At 46.0% G+C, this 24,380-nt stretch overlaps 1 protein-coding gene across 3 annotated transcripts in view; it reads right to left on the bottom strand.

Annotated features, from left to right (window-relative positions):
- The window catches only part of CMTM8 (CKLF like MARVEL transmembrane domain containing 8), a 106,894-nt gene that overhangs the window by 7,872 nt on the left and 74,642 nt on the right, over positions 1-24,380 (bottom strand). For 2 of the 3 annotated variants that reach the window (XM_021071501.2, XM_084987628.1), the window contains exon 2: positions 724-897. In XM_021071501.2, coding sequence (XP_020927160.1) covers positions 724-897 — 174 coding nt within the window. Of the gene's footprint in view, positions 1-723; positions 898-10,759; positions 11,245-24,380 lie in introns of those variants that run through there. The other variant, XM_084987627.1, reaches the window with a different exon arrangement.

Below are 24,380 nucleotides of genomic sequence, written 5' to 3'. Positions count from 1 at the left end.
CTCTTGACCACCTGTGCTCCCAAAGGTGAGGACATCTATTTGTTCTAACAGAGGTTTTCATCTTTCATTCTAACTCTCTGCATCCCAACATCCAAGAACTCTGGTGTGCAAAGGGTCATGGCCCCAGGAGGGGTCTGAAGGATTGAAGATCTAGAGGCTGTGCCCTGACACACCTGTTCCTAGGTGACCCTGTTGGCATTACTGTCAATTAATAAATCAATTGTGGGAGTTCCCACTGTGGCTCAATGGAAATGAATCCGACTAGTGTCCATGAGGATACAGGTTGGATACCTGGCTCTGCTCATTGACTTAAGGATCCCGAGTTGCCATGACCATGGTATAGGTTGTAGATGCAGCTCGGATTCTGCTTTGTTGTGGCTGTGGTATAGGCTTGCATCTGCAGCTCTGATTTGACCCCTGGCCTGGGAACTTCCATATGCTGCAGGTGTGGCCATAAAAAGCAAAAATAAAAAATAAAACATAAAACAAGAGTATACACAGAGAACAGAGCTTCTCGATTCAGTCTTCGGGGAACTGGGTTACTACTTTGCCTAAAAGGAATTCCTGGACCTTCCAACATGCTGTTTCAGATCGAAAATACTTGAAGGGCAACTGAATCTCTAGATTACGTGCTGTTTCTCCCTGGCTTTGCCCTCTTCTTTGCGGGCAGAGACGATCCCAAATTGACTGGAGGACTAAACTCCATCCTATCCATGTCCTTACCACTGTGGTCCAGGGCACTTGGGGAATCCTGGTGTAGGTCATTGTGATGTAGATGATGAGGAAGAAGACAGTGAGCACCCAGTAAAACACAGCTACAAACATGACCCAGCCAAATGCAGGGACCCGGAAGTACTCGGTTCCAGCGATAAGTGTCCACACCAGCAGTCCCAGAACCTGAAAAACAGGAGAGGCAGTGGAAAAGAAGAGGGAGGTGAAAGAGAAGAGAAAAGAGGAGGAGGAAGCGGGGACAGAGAAAAAAATAATTATACCAAGTATCAATTACAATTTTCACACACATATATGGGACACCTAACAAACGTCAGAGGGGCTGCAAACTCACATGCCTGCAAATGCCAGGAAGATAAAATGAACAAACAGAGCAGGCCAGAGACAACTGCAGTCAAGAAAGCTGTGCCTGGTTCTAGGGGCCAGTCTCTGGGCAGCTCCAGCCAATCGTTGTGGGCTGGTTTTCTCGATCTTCTTCCCACCCTCTCCCACTTCAGAAGAAGACAGCAACTCAACTTTGTACATGATAATCTTTTTTGCTTTTGTTTTCGGCTGCAACCACAGCATGCAGAAATTCCCAAGCCTAGGATCAAACCCGCTCCACAGCAGTGACAATGCTGCAACCTTAACTGCTAGGCCACCAGGGAACTCCTATACATGATTATCTTTTTTTTTTTTAACTGAAGCATAGTTGATCTTCAATTTTTTTTTTTTTTTTTGTCTTTTCTAGGGCCACACCCAGGGCACATAGAGGTTCCCAGGCTAGGAGTCTAATAGGAACTGTAGCTGCCAGCCTCCGCCAGAGCCACAGCAATGCAGGATCCAAGCCGTGTCTGTGACCTACACCACAGCTCATGACAATGCTGGATCCTTAACCCACTGAGAGAGGCCAGGGATCGAACCTGCCACCTTATGATTCCTAGTTGGATTCGTTAACCACTGAGCCACGAGGGGAACTCCTAAATTTTTTTTTCTATTTACAGCCACACCTGCAGTATACATAAGTTCCTGGGCTAGGGATTGAATAGGAGCTGCAGCTGAGGCCTACACCACAGCCATGGCAACACCAGATCCAAGCTGCATCTGCAACCTACACCACAGTTGCAGCATTGCCAGATCCTTAGCCCATTGAGCAAGGCCAGCGATCCAACCCACATCCTCATGGAGACTACACTGGGTTCTTAACCTGCTGAGCCACAATGGGAACCTGTGATAATCTTGATTTTTAAAGTGTCAGCAAAGAGGGCAAAGCAACACATATCTGTGGCTGGAATATGCTCCCAGGCTGATATCTGTCAAGGGAACAAAACCACAGGTCCACTTGAGGTGGCCCTGAGGCTAAGCTGCTGTCCAGGTCTGACCTTCTGAGGGCGCCCCACCTGCCACCACAGCCTCCTCACAGATAGCAAGTTTTGCTCAGCCTGGGAGAGCGGAGCAAGCACCCCTGCCCAGACATGGGCACATGGGTGTTCTGACACACTTATTCCAACAATGGTCATCTGACTTCATCACTGCTGCACACACAGCAAGACTGCCCCGATGCCTCACCGAGTCACCACTAACTGAAGGAATGAAGCTGGTCTACCCTCTTGGGTGGCTCTAGTCCTCAAGGAGGGAGGCCATGACGAGGGGTATGTCTCCCATCCCAGCACCTTCCAGGCCAGGAGGACTTTATTCCTAAGTCATAGGAAAGCTGACACTAAACTGTATTCCTAGGAGGCAGTCTCAGGAGTCTGGGCCGGGTGGGCTCCGGCTGCAGTGCTGATCACTGTGTGACTCCAGGCAAGCGATTTCATTCCAGTCTTAGCTCTCCCATGGCCTATGGAGCATGACATGAGGGTGACTCTAATCACAAGGCTGATCCCACAGCATCTAGCACTGGAGCACCTGTCCGGAGTACCTGAGATGGGCCAGGCTTCCTGCCCTCTGGCCCCAAGGAAACATGAGCACAAACTAAAGAGACTGGCTGACACACAGCACAATGGGGGAAATACTCAGATAGTTACAATTGTGGAAAATGCTACAAAGGAAATAAAGGGGTGACAAGGGTCTCTAGCAGGGAGCTGGAACCAGGCTGACAGGAACGGCAAGTGTCAGGAGGGTCATGCCGAGTAAGAGTCTGAAAACCCCCTGAAGGCAGGACAGGTGGGATGACGCCATAGCAGCACAGAGCACAGTGTGGGCAGAGGGTTCAAAAACCTGTAGGAAAGGGGAGGGCCCTAGAACATGGGTGCAAAGTGTTAGAGGTCTTGGGAGGGTCAGATTACATGGGCCCAGGACACCTAAGGATTTGGGGTTTTTTTAGACTTTTTAGGGCTGTACCTGCGGCATATGGAGGTTCCAAAGCTGGGGGTCCAGTAGGAGCTGTAGTTGCTGGGCTACACCACAGCTACAGCAATGCCAGATGTGAGCCACATCTTCAACCTACACCACAGATCACAGCAACGCCGGATCCTTAAACCACTAAGCGAGGCCAGGGATCAAACCCGAAATAACCTCATGGTTCCTAGTCAGATTTGTTTCTGCTGTGCTATGACGGGAACTCTAGAGAATGTTTTGTATTTTTTAGGGCCACACTTGTGGCATATGGAAATTCCCAGGCTGGCGGTCGAATTGGAGCTGCAGCTGCCGGCCTACACCACAGCCATAGCAGTGCTGGATCTGAGCAGAATCTGCGACCTGCATCACAGCTCATAGCAACGCCAGATCCTTGGATCTGGCAAGGCCAGGGATCAGCTCCCGCATCCTCACAGACACTATGTCACTTCTAAACCTGCTGAGTCACAGGGAACTCCTATTTCTTTCTTTCTTTTTTTTTTTTTTTTTTTTTGTCTTTTTAGGTCCACACCCGTGGTATATGGAGGTTCCAGGCTAGGGGTCAAACGGAGTTACGGCTGCCAGCCTACACCACAGCCACAGCAATGCCAGATCCGAGCCGCATCTGCAACCTACACCATAGCTCATGGCATCACCGGATCCTTAAGCCACTTAGCTAGGCCAGGGATCGAACCTGCGTCCTCATGGATGCTAGTCAGATTTGTTAACCACTGAGCCACGATGAAACTGTGGGAACTCCTATTTTGTGCTTTATCCTAAGAGCTCTGAGAAGGTTCTGAGGAAGACGGTGATGAGATCAGGTTAAGCCTTTGTAAGACAGCTCCAGCTGTGCAGGGAGAAGGGCACGTGGAGGGGGCGTGGGTGTGGGAGGAGACAAGTTCAGAGACTCTAATAATCCAAGTGGGAGAAGAGAGGATGTGTTCAGACCACTATGGTGGTGAACATAGGAAGTGAGTGAATTCAAGACAAATTTCAGGAGACAGGACCTGCACAGATCTAACAGATTACATGAGGATAAAGTGTACCCCTGGGTCTTGGACTCCCAAGTGGATCAGGGTATCATTTCCTCAGCTGGAACAATGGAACAGGAACAGGTTATGGGGCTGAACTGAGCAACAGTCCAAGAGCTCAGGTTACAGCCTATCCAGCTGGAGGGAGCAGAGACCTTGGGATGAGATTGGAAGTGGACACTGAAGGGAGAAGAGGTTGGGCCCCTCTTTAAGAAGGAAGGCTTCCTGTGAAGATCACTAAGCCTTCAGACAGGTTTCCAGGAGACCTTTTATTTTATTAAAACAAACTTTTTTTTGGCCATGCCCATGGCATGCAGAAGTTCCCAGGCCAGGGACTGAACCCCTAACACAGCAGTGACTATGCTGGATCCTTAACTGCTAGGCCACCAGAGAACTCCTCCAGGGGACCTTTTAAACAGCTTACTGAGAGCAGCCACCCCCTGTTGAGGTCTGGACATCTGTGCTGGGGAGCAGGGAACGGATTCTAAATATCGCTGCTTCCCCTCCTTAGAGCTGAAAGTTGATGTTCTTTTACCTGCTTGATTTCATGTTTGAATTCCAAATGCATGTTTCATGGAAATGTATTTTTGTGCCTACATCTGTGGCAATAGAATTTACTGAATGTGAAGAAGCCCCAATAGGAAAAAAAAAAAAGTGCTAATAAGCCTCACACCAGTGGGGTTGTGGTCAGGAATGCATCAGAACTGACAGGTAATCTACACACGTGAGCGTGATATTTTGCTGGATCACTGAGATGGGTAATAGATGTAATCCAGCATGGCCGGGTCTGCAACAACACCAAGGGCTTCTTGATTCAAACTGAAAAGGCCAGAGAGGCCCTTTGTTGATTCACACAGGAAACGACCATGAGAAGAGGCAGTGGGAACGGAACTGGCCATCTCTCTAGCATGCAAGGTTTAAGAGCTCCCAGAATAAGCTTGTGTCCAGCTCAACAGGCTCAACTAACAGCTCTCGGCTCAGAATGTGAAAGTGGTTTCCATTATTAAAGCAAGTAGAGTTCACCATCTAGAGACACTTTGTCTAATGAGCCAGCAGTGGTCATCTTTTACACACAGAGACAACATCGTTCACTGAGCTGTCTCTCAAAGAACAGGAATACCTGACCTAAGATCTCACCAGGAAACACTGGAAAAGAACTGTCAAGAAAAGAACTGTTCTACTCAAGGGAATTTCCTAGGAAACTGAAGTATATCTAGAGGCAACCTTTTTGTCTTTCACCATAACTGATACTGATGAAAATCACTCTACAAAAACGTTATGCATCTCCTGCTTTGTGTATGTGTGCGTGTTTAAGGCAAACTCGAGGAATTCCCACTGTGACTCAGTGGAAAGGAACCTGACTAATATCCATGAGGATTCGGGGGGTTCTATCCCTGCCCTCGCTCAACGAGTTAAGGATCTGTGTGGCTGTGGCTGTAGCATAGGCTGGCAGCTGCACCTCCAATTAGACCCTTAGCCCAGGAACTTCCATATGCCTCAGGTGCGGCCCTAAAAAGCAAAAAGACGAACTCTACATCTTTATTTGCTTAGACTACAAAAATAATGTTTTTTTTTTTTTTTACTGATAAACATTATTTTAGGCTGATGCTTTTTTGTTTTGAATGGTAAATATATAAAACTTAAAAAAAATTTCAGGAGTTCCCATTGTGGCGCAGAAATGAATCCAACTAGGAACCATGAGGATTCAGGTTCAATCCCTGGCCTCGCTCAATGGGTTAAGGATCTGGTGTTGCCATGAGCTGTGGTGTAGGTGGCAGACATGGCTAGGATCTGATGTTGCTGTGGCTTGTGATGTAGGCTGGCGGCCACATCTCTGATTAGATCCCTAGCCTGGAAACCTCCATATGCTGTGGGTAAAGCCCTAAAAAGACAAAAAAAAAAAAAAGAAAGAAAGAAAGAATTTTTTTCAAAAAGTGATAAATGCAGGTAAAAATAAACACAGCTGTATAAAGTATATACAAAGCATACAAAAAAATTACAACCCCCATCCACTAGCTATAAGTTCTCAAGAAAAACATAAAAATTTTCTATCCTTCCCAACTTCTGCTTGCATTTATCACTACCACCTGCAAATCCTTTTCGTTTTCCTTTAAAAATATGGATCCCTCTGTATGTGGTGCCCAGAACCTGTTTATGTCTGCCACACCACAGAGGACCTCCTTCTAGATCTATACAGATTTTAACAGTTGCTCTTTTTTCCATAATTCATGTAGCCAGTTCTCTATGGAGAGAAATGTTAAGTTGTCTCCTTTATGTTGGTACAAAAATGCCCGGGGAACATTCTTATATAATGTATACCTCCGCACACATGACTTCCAGGATAGATTCCTAGAAGTGGAATTTCTAGATTTTTTTAAGCTTCAGACACTGTCAAATCACTCATGAAAAACCTTGTGCTGACTGATCCTCTCATCAGTGTACACCTGCTCTCCCTCACTGCACTCTCATCAAATGCCCATGTTTTAAATGATTAAAAAAAAAAAATCTTAGGAGTTTCTGTTGTGGCTCAGCGGCAACACACCCAACTAGTATCCATGAGGATGTGGGTTCAATTCCTGGCCTTGCTCAGTGGGTTAGGGATCCCTTGTTGCTGTGGCTATGACACAGCTGTGGCAGGGGAAGCTCCGATTTGACCCCTAGCCTGGGAACTTCCATATGCTGAGCGTGCGGCCCTAAAAAGACAAAACTAAAAAAAAAAAAAAAAAAAAAAAATTAAAAAAAAAAAAAAGATGTTTACGTTTTACTGCTTTACTGAGGTACAGCACAGAGGGAAGTCTCTAAATCCTAAGTGAAGCTCAATGAATTTTCACAAACTGGACCAACCTGTGTCACCAGCATTCATATCAAGATACGGAACATGCCCAGCCCCTGGGGGAGCGATACTCCTTGTTAGTCCGTCTCTCCTCCGAGGGTAGCAACTCCCTGGTTTCTGTCATTCTTGCTTTGGAGCTTCATAGACATTGAATTCTATGGTCTGTACTTTCACGTTTGGTTTCTTTCAATACTGAAATTCATTCTTTTTTTTTTTTTTAAACTCTTCCTCTGCCTTTGAGATACAGCATTTATGTATTTATTTATTTAATTAATTAATTTTTTTGCTTTTTAGGGCCATACCCACAGCATATGGAAGTTCCCAGGCTAGGGGTCGAATCGGAGCTGCAGCTGCCGGTCTACACCACAGTCACAGCAAAGCCAGATCCCAGTCGCATCTAATACCTACACCATAGCTCACAGCAATGCTGGATCCTTAACCCTCTGAGCGAGTCCAGGGATCAAACCCGCAAACTCATGATTCCTAGTCGGATTCGTTTCTGCTGTGCCATGACAGGAACTCCTGAAATTCATTTTTGATATTGAATAGCATCTGGCTGAATGTCTTGGCTGCTCAGCAATGGTTCTCAAACATCAGAATCATCTGAAGAGCTTGTTAACCCAAAGGTGAAACCCTCAGGCTCCACCTCAGACTTTATTATTAGTAGGTCTGGGAAGGGATCTGAGAATCTGCATTTCTGGTAAGTTCCCAGGCAAGGCTGATGCTGCTGGTCCAGAGACTCACATTATGAACCACTGATGTACACCATCCTTCTTGTGCGTTTTAGTTTGCATTTTCCTGATCAGTGGTGAGGATAAAAGGGTATCTTTTCAAATGTTTATTAGCCACTTCTGGTTCCTCCCTGGTTTGTTGATGTTTTTTTTTTTTTTTTTTTTTAAATCACTTTCTTACCGATCTGTAGAATCTTTACATAATAAGGATGGTAACCAACTACACATGTGGCAATAGTTTCCAATACAGCCTTTTCTTTTTTCTTTTCTTTTTTTTTTTTGGCTGCACCCATGGCAAGTTCCCAGGCCAGAGACTGAACCTGTGCCACAGTTGTGACAATGCCAGATTCTTAACCTGCTGAGCCACCACAAAACTCCCCATCCAGCTTTTTTTTTTTTTGGTCTTTTTAGGGCCACACCTGAAGCATGTAGAAGTTCCCAGACTAGGTGCTGAATTGGAGCTATAGCTGAACACCTACACCACAGCCACAGCCAAGCCAGATCCAAGCCGAATCTGCGACTCACACCACAACTCATGGCAACGCCAGATTCTTAACCCACTTCGTGAGGCCAGGGACTGAACCTGTGTCCTCATGGATGATACTTGGGTTTGTTATCACTAAGCCATGATGGGAACTCCCCTATCCAGCTTTTTCAACATCAGTTTTAGGCATATAAGAGTTATAAATTTTTACATAGTTAACCTGTCACTCCCTAAGCCTTCTTCTACTCTATGTTTTTAGTTAGGAAGGGCTTCCTCAACACAAGATTATAAAAGTGTCCTCCTAGATTTTCTTACAGACTTTTTTCGGTCGCACCTGTGGCATGTGGAAGTTCCCAGACCAGGGATTAAATCTGCGCCACAGCAGCAACCCAGGCCACAGCAGTGGCAATGCCAGATCCTTAACTGCTACCACTGGGGAACTCCTTTCTTATAGTTTGGTATGTGTGCTTAAATCTTTAATCCAATTAGAACTGAGTTCTGTATATGGGGTGAATAAAGTCCTATTTTATGATTTTTTTCCCTAACAGACGGTCAGGTGATCTGTTATCACTTATTGATGACTTCTCATATACCGGGTCAGTTTCTGGAATCTTTATTCTAGTCCACTCCCCTTTGTTGCCTGTTGTGCCAGGGCCAACTCCTGAGCTTCAGCATGTATTTTAGGTTAGGGGTAAAGACGTCAAAATGAACATATGAATCTAATTTTGTTCCTTCCCCAAACCCTTCTAAAATTATCATCAGAAGGAAGTAACTAGGAAAGGAGACAAAAGTGACACATTTTTGGAAGCTTGTATGGATGCCTACTTATAAGGTGCTCCCCTGACTATCTAGCAAAAAAAGATGAAAACAGATCCAATCAAGGAACAGCATGAAATTTTAGAACATTAGGTACAAAGAGCAGATGCTGCTAACAAACAAAGAATAACCAAGGATCAGACATAAGAATGGTTTTAGGGAGTTCCCATCGTGGCACAGTGGTCAACGAATCCGACTAGGAACCATGAGGTTGCGGGTTTGATCCCTGGCCTTGCTCAGTGGGTTAAGGATCTGGCGTTGCTGTGAGCTGTGGTCGCAGACGCGGCTCAGATCCCATGTTGCTGTGGCTCTGGCGTAGGCTGGCGGCTACAGCTCTGATTAGACCCCTAGCCTGGGAACCTCCATATGCTGCAGGAGCAGCCCTAGAAGAAGGTAAAAAGACAAAAAAAAAAAAAAAAAAAAAAAAGAATGGTTTTAAACCTTTTCTAAAAGCAAACAGGATATTAGAAGATAATGGCAAAAGCTTTCAAATTGGGAAGTCCTTCCTTCCTCCCTCCTTTCTTGTCGGCTGCACCTGAGGCATGCAGAAGTTCCTGGGCCAGGGATCAAACCTGAGCCATAGGAGTGACAATGCTAGATCCTTAACACACTAAACTACCAGGGGACTCCCTAGGTAGGGATTTCTAGCCCAGAAAATGATCAATGAACAGCAAGATGCAACATATTTTTTTTCAGACATGCAGCATCTAAAAAATTCACCTTCCACACACATTTGTTCTTAGCCATCTACTGAAAGGTATGACCCAACAAAAAGAGGGCCTAGACTCTAAAAGAGGAACTGTGGAATAAACCCACAGGAGAAGGTAATCCCCAGGAGGAGGGGAAATCCAGGCCTGACAGGTGCCCTGGGCAGAAAAGGTCAGAGCCAAGCAGTGACTCAAAAGTCAGGGGTGGTGGTCAGTGGTTAGAATTCGGTGCTTTCACAGCTGCAGCCTGGTTCAATCCCTGGTCTGGAAACTGCCACAGCTTTGTGGCAACGCTGGATCCTTAACCGACTGAGCCAGGCTGGGGATTGAAACCACATCCTCACAAAGACAACAACGGGTCCTTAACCTGCTGAACCACAACAAGAAATCCTTGACATGACTTCCTGAGGCTGTTAGCAAGTTGATTCCAAAAGCCTCACTGGGCCCTGAGCGTGCACACATCCGCACACAGCTTCCTCATCCCAGTGTCCTGCAGACCAAAGAAACAGACACCTTGGATTTTTAAAAACCACACTGAAAGACACGCTGAGTTTGTCTGGGAGGACTCTCCTGCCTATGAAGCCTCTGAGATTTGTGACAGTTGTTTTTAATGCTCAGAGGAACTTAGAGGGTCTCGTCTATGTAAATATATTCTGAGCATCTCTTATGAGCCAGGAATTTTTCTAGGCACTACTGATTGGCTGAATTCTTTCTGACTTTAATCTAGAACCATCATGGACACCATCACTACAGTATTTGCACTTCAGCTTTGAAAACAGGTGACTTCTGATGATTAAGACTGTCCTGGGGGCAACGCACCAGCTGCTTCCAGCTGGCTTTGCCCAGGGGAGCTGCACTGTCCAGGTGCAGGCTCAGCCCACCTCTGAAATACCTCCCTGGTCTTTAAATCATTTACCATGTTAACTCTCTGCAATACAGTGACACTGGAAACTAGCTATTGTAGCTTAACGTATCCTATAATGAAAGAACCAAACAATATGACCATACCTGGGTGCCTCCTTCTGCTACGTTCAATACTGCACACACAACAACATTCTTCATTCAAAAACCTGAGTGCAGGGAGTTCCCATTGTGGTGCAACAGAAACGAACCTGACTAGTATCCAGGAGGACGCCTGTTCAATCCCTAGTCTTGCTCAGTGGGTTAAGGGTTTGGCACTGCCATGAGCTGTGGTGTAGGTCACAGATGTGCCTTGGATCCCGTGTTGCTGCGGTTGTGGTGTAGGCTGGCAGCTGCAGCTCCAACTGGTCTCCTAGCCTGGGAACTTCCATATGCCATGACTCCAGCCCTAAAAAGGAAAAAAAAAAAAAAAAAAAAAAAATTCAGAGAAGTGAGAAAATACAGAGAAAAAGGAAAACAGTCAAGCAAGACAGAATAGTAATAGTGGAGCCATTCAACAAAGTCAAGGGCCTTTAGTTCTTCCACAAGGACTATAGATAATATTCTGAGCCATGTCCTTGGAGCTGTCTTAAAGGTGCTGAAGCCCCCACTGGGTGGAAGAAGTTAACTGTGACTGCCCATAAGTACATAGACTCCAGACTGGTTGGAATCAGAAGGCTGATAATGCTGACTCCCCATTACCTCATCAGCAACCAATCAGGAAAAAGTCCACAAGCTGATCACATCCTGCTCCTCAAACACTGTAAGACTCCTCACTACCCTCTTTAAGGAGGGCACAGTCTTTGTGTCACTAGCCTATTGTGTTCCCCTCTTTGCCTGGCAATTAAAGCTACTTCTTCTGTTTCTTCCAACTCTGTCTCCGCCTTTCTATTTAGCATCGGTGTACAGAGGTAGCTGATATTTCTGCAACAGATGGGAGTTAGCCAGGCAAAATGTGGGTGATGGAGGGAAAGCCAAGACTCTGAGACAGACACTCCATCTGGTGACATGAATCTCCCTAAGGCTCTGACCCATTACATGAAGGGCCAAGGTCAATTCCAGAAGTGACTGACCCATGGCCTGCCACTGGATATCAGTCTCCAGAAAGCATCTTTTCTCAAAGTCAAGACTCATTCCATAGTGGCTTGAGGGCCAAAGAATGTTAGCGCTGGAAAAGACATTCAGGATCAACAAGCTTAGTCAGAGCCAGTTAGAGGTCAGAGTAGAACAGATGTCTAGTCTGAGTTATTTTATTTTTATTTTTTGGCTGCAACTACAACATGCAGTTCCAGGGCTAGGGATTGAACCCACACAGCAGTAACCAGAGCCACAGCAGTGTCTACACCATATCCTTAACCCACTGAGCCACTAGGGAATTCCTAGTCTGATGTTTTTGTTTGTTTCTTTCTTTTAATTTTTTTTAGGACCACACCTGTGGCATATGGAAGATCCCAGGCTTGGGGATGAACTGGAGTCACAGCCGCTGGCCTACAGCAACAGCAGCACAGCAACTCGAAATCTGAGCCCTGTCTGTGACCTACACCACAGTTCACGGCAATGCCGGATCTTTAACCCACTGAGCAAGGCCAGGGATCAAACCCAAGTCTTCCTGGATACTAGTTGGGTTCATCACCACTGAGCCACAATGAGAACTCCTGGTGTTATTTTAATTTGCATTATTGGGTCTAGATGTCTTCCGTCTCCACTTCCCCATTCTCTGCTGCAGTGATGCTACCAGCACTTGCGGTAATGTCAGACTGAGAAGCAGCGTTAGCTCAGTGGGGAAATCATGTCCTCTGGACTCAGCCTGTCCCTGGGAAAGTCACTAACCTACGCCACAGTTTCCTCATCTGTAAAATGGAGATACAGACACTTTTCTGATAGGGTTGTCAAAAGACAAGGTGAGGTAATATATACACAATAGTGCTTGGGACCAGCTGGGTACTGGGTCAGTTATGGTCTTTTATGCAGATTTATAATGACTCTTGGGAGTGCCTCCCCTCCTCCCTTCTCAAGGAAAGAGCATCCTTTTCTGGGTCATTCATGATTCATACACTTGTGTGGTGCCAAGGAATCTTATCTACATCCAGCTTCTTAGATGTATGGACTGAACTTGAAGGCTCTCTTATGGCAATAATACCAACAAGATAGCAGGCCAAGTGAACAGGGAGTGCTTCAGCCTTCAGCTCTGTCCTCCCTGCACAGGGCAGACACCCTCGATGTCACAGTTACTACATCCTCTGCTCCTATTTGGTTAAATGGTATGATGCCAAGGCCATCTGGCCTGGTAGAAAGATTCACACTTTGAATTCTTTTTTCTTTTTTGGCTGCGCCCGTGACACGCAGAAGTTCCAGGGCTGGAGATCAAAACTGCTCCAGAGCAACATGCTGAGCCATAGTGGTGACAACGCTAGGTCCTTAACCCACCGAGCTTCCAGGCTTTGGATTCTTACCAGGAGTGTGACTGGGGCAAATAACTTTAATTTCTTTAACCAGTATTTCTGAAGCACTTACTATGTGCTCAAGCCCCAGGTAACAGCAATATGTGCTAGAGAGTAAGGAAGATTACATGCTTTATGTGCTAGAGAGTAAGGAAGAAGATTACATGCTTTACCTCATTTAACCCACAGCTGCCCTCTAAGTACATTTCATCAAGACTGCTTTACAGATGGAGAAACAGGTACCATGTGTTAACTTAGTCCAAACTCTTAAATATCATGCTACATAATATCGATGATGTACCCCAAATCATTTAACTTCTCTGTGTCCCATTTTCTTCATCTGCACACAGGGATAATATGTATCCTTTAGAATTCACAGGAGACAATAAGCTCTATAAATGACAGCTACTGTTATGACAAATAATAGCAGAAACAACTACCATATTATCGGGCAACTCCACTCCTGGACATATATCCGGAGAAAATCATAATTTGAAAAGATACATGCACCACAATGCTCACTGCAGCACTATTTACAATAGCCAAGACATGGAAGCAACATAAATGTCCATCAACAGAGGACTGGATAAAGAAGATGTGGTACATAACGCAACGGACTACTACTCAGCCATAAAAAGAATGAAATGATGCCATCTGCAGCAGCATGGGCAGACCTAGAGATGATCATATTAAGTGAAGTCGGACAAAGAAAGACAAGCATCATATGAGATCATCAATGTGTGGAATTTTAAAAAAATGAAACAAAAGAGGAGTTCCCACTGTGGCACAGTGGGTTAAGGATCCCACGCTGCCACAGCTGCTTGGATTCAATTCCTGGCCCGGGAACTTCTATATGCTGCAAGTGCAGTCAAAAGAAGAAGAAAAAAAAAAAAGATACAAAAGAAATAGAAACAGACTCAAATATTTCAAAACCAAACTTATGGTTACCAAAGGGGAAATGTTGGGGAGAGAGATAAATTGGGAAGTTGGGATTGGCATATACACATTACTATACATAAAATCGTTAAGTAACAAGCACCTACTGTAGAGCACAGGGAACTCTACCCAACACTCTGATGGCCTATATGGGAAAAGAATCTGAAAAAGAATGAACATACCTATAGTATAACCGAATCACTCTGCTGAACCTAACACAACTTTGTAAGTCAACAATACTCCAATAAATTTTTTTTTTTTAATGGAAGAAACAGAGTATTTGGCAGACCACAAGCCTGCCCTGAGGGGCAGCCATATGAAGAGCCTGGTGCTAGAGAGAGAAGCCGGCGCCTGCTCCATTCCCTTGCTGTGCTAGGACGGGGCATCACCTAGAACATCACCAGCCAACCGTTCCCACGCACAAGTCACTGGGAAGAAATGGTAAAATGAGCAGATGCCCTAATGCAAACCCATGCCCAGTTCTGCAAAACAAGATTCCCAAGAGCTGCCCACGATGTTGGCCCACCAGAGAGTGCTGGCTTCAGGAGGGCCTGGAGCCAATCATTACAAGGCCTTTTATTTGCTCCCCCTCATGTGGCACCTTGGTTCACCTTTGTTTTCCCCTTTGGTTGCAACCGGTATGTGGAAGTTCCCAGGCCAGGAATCAAATTCAAGCCACAGCAGTGACCTGAGCCACAGCAGTGACAATACCAGATTCTTTAACTGCTAGGCCACCAGGGAACTAACTCCCTTTGGTTCATTTTAAACACACACAAATGGTGGGAGTTCTCGTTGTGGCTCAGAGGTTAATGAACCTGATTAGCATCATGGGTTCGATCCCTGGCCTCCCTCAGTGGGTTAAGGATCCTACACTGCCCTAAGCTATGGTGTAGGTCACAGATGCGGCTCAAATCCTGCATCACTGTAGTGTAGGCCAGCGGCTACAGCTCTGATTAGACCCCTAGCCTGGGAACCTCCATATGCCAAGGGTGCAGCCCTAAAAAGGCAAAGAAATGAATGAATGAATAAATAAAGAGAGACTTATGGAAAGAAACCATGGATGGCAGCAAATCCTATTTGCTCATGGTTTAAACATCCAATTCAGACCATTGCTACTTTCAACACAACGAATACCAAGAAATCTTGGAAGAAAGCTGATCGACTGCAGGGGTTGGCATCAGAGCTGTCCTGGTTGGCAAGCACACTGGGAGCTCCTGTTACAAGCCAGACACAGTACGGAGGGCTCAGGATGCAAAGGTGACCAGGGCCCAAGTCCCTGCCCCCACAGACTTTACCACCTGGGTGAGAGACAAATACAACCCTGCTCCTTCTTCACAGGGGTTGACAACTGTGGCCTGTGGCCACCTGTAGCCAGCCACCTGTCATGTACAGCCCATGAGCACGGCAACACTCACCCATTTAAATGTTACCTAAGGCTGTTTTCATGCTACAACAGCAGAATGCATGGCCTTTGACTGCAAAGCCTAACATATCTACTGTCTGGCCCTTTATGAAAAAAATTAGCCAATCCTGCTGAACAACACACACACTCTGCACCAGGAAGTATATACAGACACACGCACGTGCACATATGGTTCTATTTTTTGTTTCTTATATTGTTTCAAATAAACCAAATCATTAATATATTGAGCCAGGAGAGATGCCAGGACAAAAGGGCAAACCCTTTCCCTGTACCATCAAGGAACTATATCATCCTCCTGAGTGTTTTCTTTTTTTTTTTTTTTTTGGTCTTTTTAGGGCCACACCCACAGCATATGGAGGTTGCCAGGCTAGGGGTCAAAACAGAGCTGCAGCTGATGGCCTATACCACAGCCCAAGCAACGCCAGATCCAAGCTGCGTCTGCAACCTACACCACAGCTCATGGCAACGCCGGATCCTTAACTCACTGAGCAAGGCCAGGGATCGAACTTGCATCCTCATGGATACTAGTCAAGATTCATTCCCGCTGAGCCACAACGGAATTCCCTGAGTGATTTCTTTAGAGTCACCTTCGCACCCCTCCCAGATCAGCAGAGCTTCTGTGGAGCAAGCATAGCGATCTCTTCCATTTACCCTCTAGATGGTGGCCAAACACTGCTTATCAACAATTCAGGAGCTGCAGTCCCTGTTCAGTGGAGAGAGATCAGAATTTACCATCTGTGCAGATCAGTTCCTACACCTGAAGCACATTCCTCAGAGGTGGCAGGAGGTGCAAGAATAAACTCTGTTTGGGACCAGCCCACTAGACCCAGACATTGCCTGGAAACAGATCTGACAAGAAATGCAGTCAGCCAGCTGTAATAAGGACTGATAAAGACAAAGACTTGGAAGGGCAAGTTTAATCCATGTGTCCCTATAAAGTTTTACTGAATTGTGCTTAATATCTGCTGCTTTCTCCAAGAGGGAACTATGCCTCTTCCAGACTCTGCTTTCCAATCTGGGAAATGGGAATGACTAAGTTAGGGAAGTAGTTTTTAAATGGGAGTGGGGGGCCAGCACTGGGGAAGAGGTACATATCTGAATGACTTGGGGTGGGAGGAGGGATTTCAAACCACTTTCTGTTTGGTTGTCTTCCCACTTTCAAGAGGGTAGGTGTTTCCCTCTGTCCCTCCTTGACCCCTCTCCAAGTACCACTATAAAAGACCCTTGGGTGCTACAGAGCAGAACAAAGCTTGAGGCCTAGGTGATGCTAGTAGTTTGTGACTCAACCTTGCTCTTGCTGAGGACTTCAGCATCTATGATCACCAGCGCAGACTGAGAGAAGCCACAGAATCCCAAGAATCCCAGCAGGCAATGGAATGGAAATCTGCATACTGGGCTGATTTTAAAATGTAGCTACAAATTCTTCGACACACCCTTTGAATATAGGCTCACACCAGAATGCTTCTGATGAGAAGAGTGTGGCAGAAACAATGCTAGGTGATTTGGGAGGCAAGGTCACAAGAGGGATTTAGATTCTCCTGGGCTGTCTTGCTCACAGATCACACGCTCTGGGGGAAGTCAGTGGCCACGTTGTAAGGACACTCAAGCAGTCCTTTAGGGAGGCCCACACAGAGGGGCACAGAGCCAATAGCCAGCACCAACTTGCCAGCCAGGTGAGAGACCGCTTTTGAAGTGCATCTCCAGGCTCAGTGAAGCCTAAATTGACTGCAGCCCCAAGAAGAATCCAACTGTGCCTCAGGAAGACACCTGAGCCAGAACTGCTCAGCAAAGTTGATCATGAATTCCTGATGCACCAACACTGCTAGTGATAATGTTTATTGCTGTTTTAAGCTATTAAGCTTGAGCGTTATTTGTTACATGGTAATAGATGACAAATATACCAAGTTCATCCAATTTGGGCATCTCAGATTTGGTAAAAGGCCCAAAGACTTGGGTGTGTCGCTAACTTTTTGTCCTCCCTAAGCACTGGTCTGTGCCTCCATAAGATGGGTACGGCACCATCTAGGTTGCTGCAGGGTCTGAAGGTGTTTTTGTGACCTGCAAAGATCTGAATAAATAGCAGCGATGACTAGTCTCATGTTTTTCTCCCCCAGGAAACATGATGCAATGCTTTGCAAAGCTGGCACAGTAAGGGTCATAGAATGTTTAGGCAGTGAAATAAAGTGGGGTCTGTTCCGACGGCCAGAACATGGGGCGCAGGTCTTGGAGGACGTACCAGAGGAGTCATTGGCACCCTTTTCTGTCAAGGGCCACAGAGTAAACATTTCCGGCTTTCTGAGCCATATGGTCTGTCACAACAACTCAATTCTGCCACTGTGGCAAGAAAGCAGCCGTGAACAATATGCAAAAAGATGGGAGTTAACTGTTCCTCTGCCCTTGACCCTTGCTTCTCCAAGTATGTGGTCCCCAGAGGAGCCCCAGGACCTCCCAGGAGCCTATTAGAAATGCAGACTCTCAGGCCACCCAGCGCTAAGCCCCATCCCTGGGGAGGGGTCCTGCCATGTGTTCTCAGAGCCACCACCAGCTCAGCTTCGAGAAGGCCTGTCTTCGTTCCTTCCTTGCCCCCAGGGGACTTACACACGATCTTGGGTGACAGTGACCTGATCAAAGATCCTCTCAGGCATCACAAAGGACAACATCATCTCAAGATTCTCCATGAATAAGTAAACAACACCTGATTTGTGGCCCTGGGTCACTAAAACATGCAGTAGTGGCCAGTCCTGGTCAAAGGCCTTTAAGAAAATAGAACAATCTGTGTGGGAGCCACACTCAGAGTAGGGGGTACTGGATGTGGGGATACTAAGGGCCACTGCTGTCCCTGTGGCTGAAGGAGCCCTTGCGGTCAGAGGCCAGCCTGACTCCTGGCCCTACTTGCTTCTTTCAGGAAAATTCTTTGAATGCTGGTTTCCTTCCATTTTGGTGAAGCTCTGGGGTTTAAAAGGCAAAGGGAGGAAAGACAAGGTATATCTTTTAAGGAACAGAAGAGAGATCAAAAGCTCATGGGAAAGAAGCAATTGGAAGGAAGAAAAAGGGATTGCAGGGGAGGGGGAGTGAAAGTCACTATAAAGCATCGCCTTCCTCTTTCATGTGAGGAACCCTCCATCCTATCACAGCAATAACCACCTTGCCCCTCCACCTGCAAGAGCACAGCATCGAAGGTACTCTCAGTTACATCACTCATCTCACTGAGCCATACACAGCCACACGGTGTAGATGATTATGACCCCCCAGTGAGTGGTCAGGGCTGAAACCATGGTCTCCAAAGCCAGGTCCAAAGAATCCTTTCTGCTACGGAGCCTCCGAGCACTGCCCACAGGTGCACAGCTCCGTTTGCGGTCAGGGAAGCATCTCACACAGATGAGCCTCCCTGTGTGCTGACTCCACTGCATCACAAGCCTCCCACAGGCACAGATTCTGGGGTGAACCTGCATCCACCCGGGAGGGCGCCTACTCTGTCCTGCTACCTTGAGGCACCGGGGAGGGAAGAGATCAGACAAAGAGGTTCAGACGCTGGTAAACAGTACAATATCAGAAGTCCCACAGCTGCTCTTTAATATCAACCTTAAAAGCACTGAAATAAAACCAAGCAAGGAGGATGATGAAATGCTTCCCTCTGCCAAAGATGCTGAGCACTTGCCCTGCAGCTGCAGGCATGAAAAGCCAAAGCCTTACATCGAGGAAGCTGAACCCCTGTGCTCTGGGTGGGTGGCTCTGCAGCTCTCTGTCTGGGCTGCTGTTTTCTGGAATCTGTCCTCTCCTCAGTCCACATACCCTCTGGGTGTCTAAGTGCCTCTGAGTGTAGGAAAAGATGGTGCTTAGGAGTTCCCTGGTGGCTCAGTAGGTTAAGGATCTGGTGTTGTCACTGCAGTAGCTCGGGGCACTGCTGTGGCGGGGCTTTGACCCTTGGCCCAGGAACTTCTATGTGCCTCAGGTGTGGCCAGAGAGAGAAAAAAAACAAAACAAAACAAAACTGTGCTTCATCTTTGGCCAAGAGTTCAGACCCCCTCAGCTGGCAGCTCTTGCTTCCAAAGAGCTGGAAAGACCCTGGCAACATGCTTGCGCTCTAGGAATCTTTACTCCTCTGTGGGTCCATTCTTGATTCCAGGGTGCATGGTTATCAGGCATTTTGTTTCAAACAGAAGGAAATTGGGGGGAGTTACACATCATAATGGTCAGTCCAGGAACCACCTGGGAATGACCCACCTTCAACACATGTTCAATCCAATTAGCCTTTGCCTGATGGCATCAGCTAGACCAGGCTCAGAGGGGTCTGATGGCCATGGTGAGGTCACAGCTGTGGAAATGAAGAAAGATAAGCATCTGGCCCCTGGAAATGAGCTTGGGAATGTCAAACTCTGGATTAAGGTGAATCCGACCACCCCATTTTCATGCAGCCTCTTCCACGGGCAAGTTGGTATAGACCTCATCTGAGTCCCACCACTTGCCAACCAGTGCACCTGACTCCCTACATGCAAATGCCAGCTTGGGGCTTCCTTGTCTACACTGATCAGGATTAAGATAAGCATAAACAAGCGTTTCCAGTGGCAGAGCCGTTGAGGATCCAGCATTGTCACTGCAGTGGCTCTGGTCACTGCTGTGGTGCGGGTTCCATCCCTGGCCTAGGAACTTCTGCATGCCGTGGGTACACCCCCTCCAGAAGATAAGTCTAAACACACTTAAGGCAGGAAGAATGGCATCTACATGAAGATATGATGCCGTCCCATCTCTTCCAGGAAAGGACAAGTGCAGAGGGTAGAGGCCGGCACTGTCTGGACAGACCCAAGAGTATCCCTGGAGACCAACTCAAGTCCTGCCCTTCCCTCCACTTCAGACAGAAAAGCCCTGCAGGATGGAGCTCTTGCCCCCAGTTGGCAGAGAGTGAGGCAGAAGTGAGCAGACACGCACTTAAGGAGAGACACAACACCGAAATGTTAATTCTATTTTTAATTTTTTGAGGAAGTGCTGTATTTTTTTTTCCACAGCAGCTGTAGCATTTTGCATTCCTACCAGTGGTGCAAAGGGCTCCAATGTCTCCACATTCTTTTTTTTTTTTTTTTTTTTTTTTTGTCTTTTTGCCTTTTCTAGGGCCACTCCCGCAGCATATGGGGGTTCCCAGGCTAGGGGTCAAATCAGAGCTGTGGCCACCGGCCTATGCCATTGCCAGAGCAACTCGGGATCTGAGCCATGTCTATGACCTACACCACAGCTCACAGCAATGCTGGATCCTTAACCCACTGAGCAAGGCCAGGGATTGAACCCGAAACCTCATGGTTCCTAGTTGGATTCATTTTCACGGTGCCGCTCCATCTTTTTTTGAAGCAATGTCTTTTTGACCTGTCATATAAAAAAATGAAATTTCTGGGAGTTCCCATTGTGGTTCAGTGGGTTAAGAACCTGACTAGGATCCATGAAGATGTAGGTTTGATCCCTAGGCCTTGCTCAATAGGTTAGGGATTTGGTGTTACCGTAAGCTTCGGCATAAGTCGAAGATGAGCCTCGGATCCAGCATTACTGTGGCTGGGGTGTTGGCTGACAGCTTCAGCTCTGACTTGGCTCCCAGCCCAGGAACTTCCATGTGCCACAGTTGTGACACTTTAAAAAAAAGAAAAAAAATTTTTCTCTCCACTAAGAACTAGGAGAAGCTGCAGCACAGCTTATACAATTTGGCAATTTGGAATGAACTCTAAAAGCTACTCTCCAAAAAGACTTCATGTACCGAATCTGATATTTTGTAACTAAGAAAATGCAATAGGATTATTCTGGCAATTTTGTTTGGGACTCTCAAATTCAAACTTTAACTATGTTTCCCAAAACATGTTACCAAGTTGCTGTAAACTAAAAAAAAAAAAATTTTTTGCCACACCCTCAGCATTCAGAAGTTCCTGGGCCAGGAACTGAACCTGCACCACCGCAGAGACAATGCTGAATCCTTAACTGACAGGCCACCACAAGGAACTCCCAAATTTTATTTTAAAAGCCTTAAAGAACTGCCATTCACAAGAGGATGCATAAAATCCTGTTTGGGAGAATAATTACCTTCTAATTCACTTTCCATGTAAACTCGAGTTTTTCTGGATTGCATCTATTTACATAGCACATGTGTATAAAATTCCATTTTTTCCTTCTTCCAGCAGCTGAATGAGAGTCACTAAGGTTTCCAGACACTAGGACAACCAAAAAGACAGAGTCTGCATAAGGCCAGCACATGTAAGAAAAGAGAGACAACTCTTTCCCTTAAAGGATGTTCAGTGTGGCCAGGGAGATAAACAGAAAACTATGCAGCAGTACAGCCCATTGTAAGGGCCAAGAAGTCCAATCTCATGAAGAAATGCTCAGAAGTTCCCTGGTGGCCTACTGGTTAAGGATCCAGCATTGTTACTACTATGGCACTAGTCATTGCTGTGACGCAGGTTTGATCCCTGGCCTGGGAATATCTGAATACCACAGGCATAGCCAAAAAAGCAAGAAAAAAAAGGGGAAAAAAAGAAAAGGAAAATAAATGCTCAGGGATTCACTCAGGAGGAGAATAATATGACTCTGCATGCTCAGAGAGGACTAACAGTACCAGGAAGACCAGGACTCCATGGGAGGAAGTGCCCTTTGGCACTTTAAGGATGTGGGCAAAAGCCAGAGGGTTGGCAGTGAGGAATATCGAGGGTCAGGGTGGCTGGGGCTGCAGTGTGGAGAGCTTGGCATGGTAGGTTAAAGAGTTCAGATTTTATTCACCAGGCAGGCATGATAGGACCAGAGGCATTTTTGGAAATGGTTATCTCTGGTGTCAGCATTTCAGAGTTGGCACAGATTCAAAATCTCCTTTGGCAATGGCTGCATGGGGAGAACCAGTCCCATCATTGAGTGTGGGTGAGTCATCAGAGGATCTGTTCCAATTTCATGTTGCCTAGACAATCGGCGGGTGGTGGAGTGTGGGCTAGGTACCCTGCCAGGCTGACCTCTACACCTCCTGACTGCCTCTGCTTCATCGTGGGGGCAGACCAGCATTCCAGAGAGAAGGTTCTGAGCCAGCTGGCCTGAGCTGACTTACTGCATGGGTTCCATTGAATGTCCCCATTCTGGTTGATGCCATTGACCACTACTGCTCCCGGGAGAGGAACGCCCTTCACTCAGTGGTTCAAATGCCCAACCCGGCATTTTACAGTCAGCCACTGGCTCCTTAGGACCTCCCTTGTGACTCTCCAGTGCTGAGAAGGAAGACTGTACACACGTCTAATCTTGGGGAGGACCTGGCAGTTGGCTGGGAATGGGAAGCCACATTATCTTAGCATCAGTTTTATCCAAAAATTGGGGAGTAAGTTAGGGAGACATGCTATCACAGATAAACAACTAAGTACCTGCTATAGATTGAATGTTTGTGTTGCCCACCCTCCTCAGTCATGTGCTGAAACCTAACCCCTAAATGATGGTGTTTGGCGGTAGAGGCTTTGATAGATGATTAGGTCATGAGGGTGGAGCCACCCCGCCTCCAAATGGGGTTAAAGCCCTTATAAAAGAGATGCCAGGAAGATCCCTAATGCTATGTTCTGCAACGAGGACAGTGAGAACCAGCCATTTACTTAAAAACTTAAACATAAGATAGGAGTCTATAAAGCTCCTAGAAGAGAAGATTGGCAAAACATTCTCTGACATCAACTGAACAAATGTTTTCTTAGGTCAGTCTCCCAAGGCAATAGAAATAAAACCAAAAACAAACAAATGGGACCTAATATAGCTTATAAGTTTTTGCATAGTAAGAGAAACCATAAAAAACAAACAAACAAAAAACCCTGAAGGAGTTCCCATAGTGGCTCAGCAGAAAAGAATCTGACTAGCATCCTTGAGAAGGCAGGTTCAATCCCTGGCCTCGCTCAGTGGGTTAAGGATCTGGCGTTGCCAGGAGCCGTGGTGTAGGCTGCAGACACTGTTCAGATCCTGCATTGCTGTGGCTGTGGTGTAGGCCAGCAGCTGCAGCTCTGATTGGACCCCTAGCCTGGGAACCTCCATGTGCTGCAGGTGTGACCCTAAAAAGAAAAGAAAAAAAAAAGGACAATCTACGGAATAGGAGAAAATAGTTGCAAACATTGCAACTGACAAGGGCTTAATCTCCAAAATATACAAACAGCTCATACAACTCAACAATTAAAAAAAAAAATCGAAAAATGAGCAGAAGACCTAAATAGGCATTTTCTCCAAAAAAAGACATATAGATGGCTAGCAGGTACAAGAAAAAATGCTCAACATCACTAATTATTAGAGAAATGCAAATTGAAAGTACAATGAAGCACCACCTCACACCAGTCAGAATGACCATAATTAGTAAGTCAACAAATAACCAACGCTGGAGAGGGTATGGAGAAAAAGGAACCCTCTTTCACTCTTGGTGGGAATGTAAATTGCTACAACCACTATCAAAAACAGTATGGAGGCTCCCCAGAAAACTAAGTAAAGAACTACTATATGATCCAGCAATCCCATTTCCGGGCATATAACCAGAGAAAACTTTCATTCAAAATGACACATGTACCCCTATATTCATTGAAGCACTATTCACAATATCCAAGCCATGGAAACAATCTAAATGTCCATTGACAGAGGAATGGATAAAGATGTGGTATGTATATACAATGGAATACTATTCAGCCATAAAAAATGAAATGTCATTCACAGCAACATGAATGCAACTATAGATTAGCATGCTAAGTCAGAAAGAGAAAGACGAATACCATATGATACCATTTACATGTGGAATCTAGAATGTGGCACCAATGAACATATCTATGAAACAGAAACAGACTCTCAGACAAAAAGAGAAAACAGACTTGTGCTTGTCAAGGGGGAGTGGGGAGGAAGAGGGATGGACTGGGAGTTTGGGGCTAGCAGATGCAAACTATTACATTTAGAATGGATAAGCAATGAGGTCCTACTGTAGAGCACAGAGAATTATATCCAATCCCCAGGATAGACCATGATAGAAAAGAGAATTAAAAAAGAATGTATACATATATATATAACTGATAT

Source organism: Sus scrofa, chromosome 13, assembly GCF_054392235.1.
Source record: "Sus scrofa isolate SSC_HxYL_T2T_F1_AM1 chromosome 13, Sscrofa_HxYL_maternal_Yorkshire_Landrace_v2.0, whole genome shotgun sequence".
NCBI classification, from domain to species: Eukaryota; Metazoa; Chordata; class Mammalia; order Artiodactyla; family Suidae; genus Sus; species Sus scrofa.
Note: the sequence above shows the minus strand (reverse complement) of the source record. Positions and strands in the feature narration are given on the sequence as shown.